The sequence below is a fragment of the Thalassophryne amazonica genome, chromosome 6, assembly GCF_902500255.1.
Source record: "Thalassophryne amazonica chromosome 6, fThaAma1.1, whole genome shotgun sequence".
NCBI lineage: Eukaryota > Metazoa > Chordata > Actinopteri > Batrachoidiformes > Batrachoididae > Thalassophryne > Thalassophryne amazonica.
Window position 1 is genome coordinate 7,674,539 of NC_047108.1, and position 10,715 is coordinate 7,685,253.

At 41.2% G+C, this 10,715-nt stretch overlaps 1 protein-coding gene across 1 annotated transcript in view; it reads left to right on the forward strand.

Moving 5' to 3' along the window:
• Positions 1–9,935, forward strand: part of si:dkey-11f4.7 (piezo-type mechanosensitive ion channel component 2) — a 197,592-nt gene extending 187,657 nt beyond the window's left edge. Inside the window, exons 49-52 of the mRNA XM_034171725.1 lie at positions 972–1,088; positions 1,428–1,507; positions 3,091–3,316; positions 9,327–9,935. Of these exons, the coding sequence (XP_034027616.1) occupies positions 972–1,088; positions 1,428–1,507; positions 3,091–3,316; positions 9,327–9,582 (679 nt within the window). The 3' untranslated portion in view covers positions 9,583–9,935. The remainder of the gene's footprint in view (positions 1–971; positions 1,089–1,427; positions 1,508–3,090; positions 3,317–9,326) is intronic.
• Positions 9,936–10,715: the final 780 nt, after the last annotated feature.

Below are 10,715 nucleotides of genomic sequence, written 5' to 3' on the forward strand. Positions count from 1 at the left end.
GGGCTTGTGAGTGGCCACTTCATTAGGTACACTTTGTCATACCCAGTGTAACAGCCAAAGATATACCTCCTGCCCAAACTATATCCAGGGTCAGAGTGGGCTCGCATACTTTATATCCAGGTTGTACCCCAGTGTAACGTTTAGCTTGGAATATTTAATGCCCTCTAGGCAAGATCAACCCCTTCCACCCCCCACTCACATGCATACTTAGATACACAACATAATAATGTAGCATTAGATTTAGATTTTATTTCACACACTGATGATGTGTATTCAGCCACTGCATTTTTATATTTATTATATTACCACATTATTGACACAACGCTAAAACTGAACTGAAAATGTGTTACCAATGGTGTGCACTAGGTATATATTTTGATAGGCCAGGCAATACTTTTAATGAATACTATGTCTTCTGTGTATATTTGTCTATGAGTATTTGTATATGCATAGTATATAGCATATACAGTACATAGACACATACTATGTCTATGTATATTTCAATGGTCAGATGGTGTTCCAGTCATAATTAAACAAACAAAACATTACTGTAACATAGAAGAGCGACATCAGTAATTATGATTCAGCTTTCTGGACTTTGAAATAGACTTATTTGTGAAATATACATAGGGGTATAATCTTGACTAGATGGGTATAATCTGACACAGCCCAAATATGATCCGTGGTATAAATCAACCTGGGATCATTTATATCCTAGGATATACGTATATTTTGGGTGGGTTAATCCAGCCTGCTACACTGGATTGGATCATTTTTGCCTTCAGCGTTGATAGTTTACGCAGCTATAAGACTGGGGTCACAACTTTAAGTAAAGATTACTGCACACTTTGATCTACAATCCATCCATCCATTTTTCAAAGCTTATTTGGTTTTGGTGTCTTTTTCCACAGATGCACAAATAGAAGATGTCTTATGCACTCATGCTGTTTTACGCTGTTTTCCATCCTCAGGAATGCTTCCATATCAATGAATGCAGAGACGGTGGGAGAACACACTGTGAAGTTTGTGGATAAAGACTTGAGAGAAGGAATTGTTAACATGCTAAAAGGCAACGGCAGCAAACCCGTGTGAGTGGCAGGATTCCGTGTCTTCACCTACAACGTGAAATACAAGTGGAATTTAAGCACATAGTAACAGTACAAACACACAAGGAGTAGTCACAGTGAACACAAACTCCAAATAAAGACAATAGGAAACTTCACTCAGCACAGTGGAAGAGTTTGTCATAATTCAAGATTTTATGAACAAAAAGAATGCAATTTCATGACAGAAAATGAATGGTAGCATGAATGTTAATGATCATTTTCCCATTATTTTTAAAATGTAGATGTTTAACATGTAACCAAAGTTAAAACAAAAAGAAAAGCTATCATAATGCCTTCAAACGGTGTTGTTGTGTCCTTCAGAATCATTCATTCTCTGCTACCAAAGTTCATCAGGGGTCCCAAAGGACCAGAGTCCAAAATGGCAACCAGGATGAAAGTAGGTTAGTTATTCTTTATTCTATATTTATTATGTGAGATAGATAACTACCTAAAAATATTTAATGGTTGTTTTGTAGATTTTTAACATGATTACTAATAAAATTCTGAACTACGTTTAGCAACGCTGATGTGTAGGTTTGATATGACCTGTTGGTAACATGATGTTACCAATTGAAGGGGTGGAGCCAGTGCATAATTTAACATGGTAATATGTGGTATTTTGTGATGTGACTGGGAAATATCTTCTAACTGCCCTCTTCTATGTATACGTATGTTGTACTTTTCCAAAGGCATGGCAATTACAACCCCAATTCCAATGAAGTTGGGACGTTGTGTGAAATGTAAATAAAAACAGAATACGATTTGCAAATCCTCTTCAACCTATATTCAATTGGATACATGACAAACACAAGATATTTAATGTTCAAATTGATTAACTTTTTTGTTTTTGTGCAAATATTTTCTCATTTTTAAATGGATGCCTCCAACACATTACAAAAAAGCTGTAACAGTAGCAACAAAAGACTGGGAAAGTTGATGAATGCTCAAAGAACACCTGTTTGGAACATTCCACAGGTGAACAGGTTAATTGGAAACAGGTGAGTGTCATGATTGGGTATAAAAGGAGCATCCCCAAAAGGCTCAGCTGTTCACAAGCAAAGATGGGGCGAGGATCACCACTTTGTAAACAACTGGATGAAAAAATAGTCCAACAGTTTAATAACAATCTTTCTCAACATTCAATTGCAAGGAATTGAGGGACTCCATCATCTACAGTCCATAATATAATCAGAAGATTCAGAGAATCTGGAGAACTTTCTATATGTAAGCGGCAAGGCCGAAAACCAATACTGAATGCCCGTGACCTTCGATCCCTCAGGCGGCACTGCATTAAAAACCAACATCATTGTGTAAAGGATCTGTTTATTATGTGTCATCGAGCATTTGAAAATTAGATGTAAATGAGTTAAAATTAAATATTATTATTGTTACTACTACCATATGTTAGATCTGTAATAAATTTAAACATATGTAAACCTACCATAATATTTAGATGTACTAAATGTAATTAACTAAAATAAATTAAAATTTAAATTCTATCTAAATAATAATTATATTTAAATGTACATCAAAAATAAATTTAAATATGCTTTTTAATGTAAATGTTACATATTATACGTATTAAATCTGAATAAAAATGTTTTAAATAGAATTTGGTATGCCAAGTTTAAATGTAAATCTCAAATGTAAGATTGAGATTTAAGGTAAATCTTTATAGTTATGATTTTTTTTCATTTATTATTTCTTTAACATTTAATGTTTACATAAAAAGTATTTTACATTTGGCTTTCAGTGTTTTCATCAAGAACCCACTTTTTGGTTTCCGAGCAAATTTATTTTTGCAACATTTTTGGAACCAGATGGGAAATAATGTGAAACCTGCCCCCTTCTGTGTATGAGATTTATTTTTTCTTTGACCGCACAAGATCTGATTTTGTTCTCTGATGGTGAGTTTTGGGTTCCAGGATGAGTAAAGTTCATCTGATCAAAGCTTCACTCCAGTTTTCACCGTATCTCCTCCCAGAGCTCTCAGACCGCCCTGATGTCCAGGCGCTGGCTTTCTTCAGGCCCATGTCGGTCAGACTTCAGGTGGTGAAGGGAACGACTGACAAAGAGCGTGACCAGTGGTGGGTGGTGGAGGAATGTTCTCCGGCTCCAATCTCTTCCGCTCCCAGCTGTCACAGCATAGAGATCATTGTGTTCAGTGACAAAGTCAGCCCCTCAAGTCTGGGCTTTCTGGCCGGACATGGGTAGGTCACGGATCACGTCCTCATGCCTCAAATTTTTTTCACTTCCAACTTTGGCAGGTTCACTTAAAATATACGGAACCAGTAAGCATGTTTTTGGCTGTCAAAAAATCTTCCACTAATGTCATGCACCACCCTCATTTTGCCTCATGTCATGGAGGTTGCAACTGGCGTGTTGATCCGTCTTGATTCGTAGTGATCCTTAATAGAGCATGACAGCGTTCTTCTCTGACGTGCGCAATTAAACCCTGCTGCACTGCATTCAGTTTCACTGCTGCAGTATGCTGAAGAAGGACAGTGACGCCAAGTCGGCTAAAAGTTTTGTTCCAATGCTCCTCAATACGCTTCTGCATGTGCCTGATGTTTGGGAAAATGAGTGAGACGAGAGCCGCGTGGAGCCACACATCTGGCTCTCTCGCTGTCTCCTCCTCCTCTGCACCACTCCATGGCACAGAGCCAAACTAAGTATGCAGTCACAAAGGTCTTCTGCTGTTGATTTTGAGGAGCAAACTGGAGCAATCTGAATTCTTCAGCAACTGGCGGTTGGATGAATATGGGCGTGTGTGTGGAGACAATTCACCTCATTCACAACATGACAGAACTTAACACGCGATAGCGCACAACAACGCGGAACCTTATTCTTGACTGTGCGTAATGGTTCCTGATAATTCTCCAGCAACACGTGGCATTAATCGTAACGTGTGGTAACAGGTTGTGGCAGTTCCTGAGGACACCTGACGCCTCTGCCCTGAATCAACACATTCATGATCAGCGGCCAAGAATGTATACTTCGTGGCATTCGTGACGTGCCGTCGATATGTGTAAACGCAGCATACCTTTAATGCCAAACAGTTACTGCCCCCCCTTTCTGTGCTGCTAACAGCATAGAGTTTGGTCAGCAGAGATGTAAATGAGTGGGTGAGTGAATCCATTCCAACAGTAATTCATAACTGATAAATGCTGTAATCTGTCAGTCACAGGATTAAATCATGAACATTTGTGGTTGAAGTCGCATGTAGTTCATCTGCCTCGTGAACACATTGTGTGCTTGTCTGTTCCCTCGGTCCAGCTAACACACGAGCAACCAAAGGGGAGAAATGTGACATGCTCCGCTTAGCAATTAAACCAGCAACCGCAGGGAGAAACGTGACGTGCTCCGCTTAGCAAATAAACTAGCAACCGCAGGGAGAAATGTGACGTGCTCCGCTTAGCAAATAAACTAGCATCTGCAGGGAGAAACATGATGTGCTCTGCTTAGCAAATAACCTAGCAATCGCAGGGAGAAACGTGACGTGCTCCGCGTAGCAAATAAACTAGCAGCCGCAGGGAGAAACATGACGTGCTCCGCTTAGCAAATAAACCAGCAACCGCAGGGAGAAACGTGATGTGCTCCGCTTAGAAAATAAACTAGCAACCAAAGTGGAGAAACGTGATGTGCTGCACTTAGAAAATAAACTAGCAACCAAAGTGGAGAAACGTGACATGTGCCGTGTGGCAAATAAACCAGCAACTGCAGGGAGAAATGTAATGTGCTCCGCTTAGAAAATAAACTAGCAACCACAGGGAGAAACTAGAGGTGGGCGGATCGATCCTAATATCAATAATATCAATACCATCGCTGGTATTGATATTGATCAATCCTCATATAAAAAGATCGATTCTCAAGCTTTTTTTTCTCTCCCGCACGCACTGACTGCTGCGCATGCAGATTAATCAAAGTCTACTCTCTGTCTGTAAGAGCAGTGCTGCACTGTGTCACACAACACGGAGCAGCGCACCCTCCCCCCTCTGGTCTTTTGTTGTTGTGCCATCACGTGGCTCAGCAGCGCCAGCCAACAGCCATGCAGGCAGGCTCAGCCTGGCCCGCCCACTCAGCGTTCTCCTCGAGTCAGCCCTTTACCTCAGGAGATTTTGTTTTAAGTTGTGTTGAGTGATATTTTTTAAACAAAAATGTTGATTGTGATAATAAAGTATTTTGTTGTCACGTACAATGTTTGGCGAAATTCTGTCCTAGGTCTTTTGGATCCTTTGGATCTGTGAAGCTTAAATATGAAAAATTATCGGTATCAGTATCGATTTCGACGATACTGGGCCTGTATTTACTTGGTATCGGATCAATAACAAAATTCCCGGTATCGCCCACCTCTATTTAACAGGTGAAGTATTTTTTTCTTCTCCTCATTTCAGCCACTGAACACCTCACACACAACAAGACGACCAATAATGATTGCATATTTGATCATTCTTATAACTTTCACACTGCGGCAAAGGTGTTTGTTTAGTAAAACGTCTGATTTCATCAAAATCCGTGCAGTAGTTTTCACGTAATCCTGCTAACAGACAGACGGACAAATAAATAAATGCAGGTGATTTTATTATATCCTTGGTGGATATAAAAATGTATGACAAAAATCCTGACGCATTTACAAAAGCATACAGTGGGGAAAATAAGTATTTGACCCCCTGTCAGTTTTGCAGGTTTTCCCACCTACAAAGAATGGAGAGGTCTATAATTTTATTGTAGTTACACTTCAACTGTGAGAGACACAATCTAAAAGAAAATCCAGTAAATCACATTGTATGACTTTTAAATAATTAATTTGCATTTTATTGCATAAAATAAGTATTTGATCCCCTAGAAAAACAGAGCTTAACAATTGGTACTGAAACATTTGTCTGCCATTACAGAGGTCAGACGTTTCCTGTAGTTCTTGACCAAGTTTTCACACACTGCAACAGGGATTTTGGTCCACTCCTCCATACAGATCTTCTCCAATTCTTTCAGGTTTGGAGTTTCAGCTCCATCCAAAGATTTTCTATTGAGTTCAGGTCTGGAGACTGACCAGGCCACTCCAGGACCTTGAAATGCTTCTTACGGAGCCCCTCCTTAGTTGCCCTGGCTGTGTGTTTGGGGTCATTGTCATGCTGGAAGACCCAGCCATTACCCATCTTCATTGCTCTTACTGAGGGAAGGAGGTTGTTTGCCAAAATCTCGCAATACATGACCCCATCCATCCTCCCTTCAATATGGTGCAGTCGTCCTGTCCCCATTGCAGAAGAACACCCCCAGAGTATGATGTTTCCACCCCCATGCTTCACAGTTGGGATGGTTTTATTGGGGTTGTTCTCATCCTCTAAACATGGTAAGTGGAGTTGATTCCAAAAAGCTCTATTCTGGTCTCATCTGACCACATGACCTTCTGCCATGCCTCCTCTGGATCATCCAGATGGTCACTGTTGAACTTCAAACGGGTCTGGACATGTGCTGACTTGAGCAGGGGGACCTTGCTGCCCTGCAGGATTTTAAACCATGACAGCATTATGTGTTACTAATGTAATCTTTGTGACTGTGGTCCCAGCTCTCTTCAGGTCATTGACCAGGTCCTCCTGTGTAGTTCTGAGCTTTCTCAGAATCATCCTTACCCCACAAAGTGAGTTCTTGCATGGAATCCCAGACCGGGCTCTGCTCATGATGCTACATATTGTCAGGGTCAGAAGTATGGAAATCAGTCCTGTTATTTTGTCACTGTTTATAGGCCTCCTGGCCCATATTCTGAATTCTTAGATGAATTTGGTGCATTCATCTCTAGCCTGTCAGCTAGCGTGGACAACATTTTGATTATTGGTGACTTTAACATTCATATAAATAAGCCCCCTGATCCCCTTTGCAAGTCATTTATGGAACTTGTGGATGCGTTGGGATTCCAGCAATGCATTCAGGATTCAACGCACATTAGTGGAAATACCCTTGATTTGGTTCTCACACGTGGCCTTGCTGTCACGAACATTGACATTTTGCCTCTTGCCTCCGTGGTCTCTGACCACTCATTTATTAGGTGTGCATGTTGTGTGGGCCGCTGAAGAGGAGGTACTGCTGGCCCACCACCAGAGGGCACCCTGCCTGAAGTGCGGGCTTCAGGCAGGAGAGGGCGCAGCCGCCTCATGGGAGCAGCCGGGAGTGACAGCTGTCTCTCATCACCACCTGACAGCTGTCACTCATCACCACATCATCATCTTCATAAAAGCCGGACAGCAACTCCACCTCCCTGCCGAGATATCTTCAAGCCAAGAAGGTAATCAGCTCAGCCGTTTTACGAGTCAGTTTTTGCTTCTGTACTTTTTTGCAGTCGTTCCTGTGAGTGCTTACAGCTGGAGGCTGGGTTTGTGGTACGTGGAGGGCTGAGGTCTTCGCTCCCCACGCCAAACTGTGATAAGTACTCACAAATACTGCACGTGCCGAGTTTCTGGATTGGAGGTGGAGTTTTTCCCTCCGTGTGAAACTAAAGACTGTTTTGCTGACTGTGTGCTCACACCCACCCTTGATTGTTTCTGCTTCCTGCCAGCAGTACCAGATCCAACAGCCGGAGATGGTGATCACCTGGGGACTCGGGACTTGGTGGCTCCAGTATTCTCCGGGTTCGGTGGCGGTGGAAATCGTGTGGGTTCCAGCTCCTCTCTGGACGGACGTCTTCTATCCTCAAGCCTGCCCACACGTCACCTTTGTAGATTGACTACATACGAGATTCTGTAATCGTCTGTATTTTGTTGTGCACATTCACAACAGTAAAGTGTTCTATTTTCGGCTCATTCATTGTCCATTCATTTACGCCCCCTGTTGTGGGTCCGTGTCATTACACTTCCCTGTCTGGCTGGCCTGGTAAGCCCCTATGTACCAGCTCAGGCCCTGCGTTCTCAGAGTGCAGGACTTTTATGTGTTCCCAGGGTGAATAAAAAGTCTGTCTGTCACAGAGCTTTCTCCTACCGTGCTCCAGCTCTGTGGAACGATCTCCCAGCACACATTCGGCAGTCTGATACTGTGGAGACTTTTAAGTCATGTTTAAATTAGTGTTAATACAATAATAACAAACATAATTAATAACATTAGTGTTATGATGTGCTTTTATTCTTGTATTCTTTTGTGGTCGTCTTTTTATTCTGTTTTTTAATTTATTTATTTATTTTTATATATATATATATATGTTGTGTGAAGCGCCTTGAGACCATTTCATCGTGAATTGGCCCTATATAAATTAATAAATTTGATTTTGATTTGACCGAGGGAGATTGACAGTCATCTTGTGTTTCTTCCACTTTCTAATAAATAATCATAACAGTTGTTGTCTTCTACCAAGCTGCTTGTCTGTTGTCCTGTAGTCCATCCCAGCCTTGTGCAGATCTTCAGTTTTGTCCTTGATGTCCTTAGACAGCTCTTTGGTCTTGGTTATGGTGGACAGGTTGGAGTGTGACTGAGTGTGTGAACAGGTGTCTTTTATACAGGTAACAAGTTCAAACAGGTGCAATTAATACAGGTAAAGAGTGCAGAATAAGAGGGCTTCTTAAAGAAAAATTAACAGGTCTGTGAGAGCCAGAATTCTTGCTGGTTAGTAGGGGGTCAAATACTTATTTTATTTAATAAAATGCAAATGAATTATTTAAAAATCATACAATGTGACTTTCTGGATTTTTTTGTTTAGATTCTGTCTCTCACAGTTGAAGTGTACCTACGATAAAAATTACAGACCTCTCCATTGTAGGTGGGAAAACCTTCAAAACTGACAGGGGGTCAAATACTTATTTTCCACAATATATATTAGATATTCAGTTTCTATTTATCACTTCAGTTGTGGGGAGTAATTTGGGCACAGTGCTGTGATGCCCCTTTTCCCACCTGTTGGTGCCCTTACTTTGTCAAATAAATGAACATGGTTTTGACTTTCAGCTCAGCATCTGCATGTGCATGCTGCCTGAAGTGCATCTGATCTAAAATAAATTCAAAATGTGAAGTGAATCCTCTGCACGGTTCTGAAATCTAAAATTGTACAGTACTGATTGTAAATTTGCAAATTTAATTAACATTTTTTTTTTTTTTGCAGACGCAAATTTGGATTTGTGCAAATGTCTAAAACATCATTCAGTTCAGTATGGGACAAAAACTAACTAACGTAAACCGACCATCACCTGTCATAGAAGCACAGTGATGGAATCTAATGTATTGTGGTTTTCTGTTCTGCAGAATCGTTGGTCTGTACATGTCTGTAGTTCTCGTCATCGGGAAGTTCGTCAGGGAATTTTTCAATGGCATCTCCAGGTCCATCATGTTTGAGGAGCTGCCGTGTGTGGACCGGGTCCTGAAGCTGTGCACGGACATTTTCGTGGTCCGGGAGACAGGAGAAATGGAACTGGAGGAGACGCTGTTTGAGAAGCTGATCTTCCTCTACCGGTCGCCGGAGACGATGATCAAGATGACCAGAGAGAAGGAAGACGGCTAGGGATGTGTGTGGCACCTGTTTCCTGGAGGACAGTCTGAAGTGGAGGTCAAAGGTGAAATAACACCTGAGGACACGGACTCCATATAGCAGTGTCAAAACGAAAATGTCCAGCAGAACAAGACGGCAGATTGTGACAACACAACCATCTGATTTCATCACAAAATCCATGAAAATGTCCAGAGGTGGACCCAGTTACAACCACACACTCCGAAACAGCCGACCTCTACAGAGACGTTCCCACAGTAATGAATTATTGCATAAGAGTGGATCGAGCAACTTGTTTAAAAATAAAAGTATTTATGCTGATAATTTTGCCCAATTATAACCAGAGATGCAGGAATAATTGGTTTAACAGGAAGTGTTTCTGTGTAGGCTCTCAGTTGTCCAGGTGGTTTCTATAGTAGAGAAGCTTGAATCTTCGACTGGACTGGGTTGCTTGACGCGAGGACGTTTCGCTTCAAATCGCAGAAGCTTCCTCAGCTAAAATTCTTGCTCTGGAAGTCTGACTTCTTTTATTCGTCTCTACAAGAGTCAGACAGAAGTCAGACTTCCAGAGCAAGAATTTTAGCTGAGGAAGCTTCTGCGATTTGAAGCGAAACGTCCTCGCGTCAAGCAACCCAGTCCAGTCAAAGATTCAAGCTTCTCTACTACTTTAACAGGAAGTACTCTCTTAATTTTCATGACTGGTTTTGCTCAAAATACAGTAGTGTTCAGAATAATAGTAGTGCTATGTGAGGCTATGAAATTGGTCTATTAGTAAAAAAAAGTAGAAAAGGGGGTGTTCACAATAATAGTAGCATCTGCTGTTGACGCTACAGACTCAAAACTATTATGTTCAAACTGCTTTTTTAGAAATCCTGTGAATCACTAAACTAGTATTTAGTTGTATAACCACAGTTTTTCATGATTTCTTTACATCTGTGAGGCATTAATTTTGTTGGTTTGGAACCAAGATTTTACTGGTTTACTAGTGTGCTTGGGGTCATTGTCTTGTTGAAACACCTATTTTAAGGGCATGTCCTCTTCAGCATAAGGCAACATGACCTCTTCAAGTATTTTGACATATCCAAACTGATCCATGATACCTGGTATGCGATATATAGGCCCAACACCATAGTAGGAGAAACATGCCC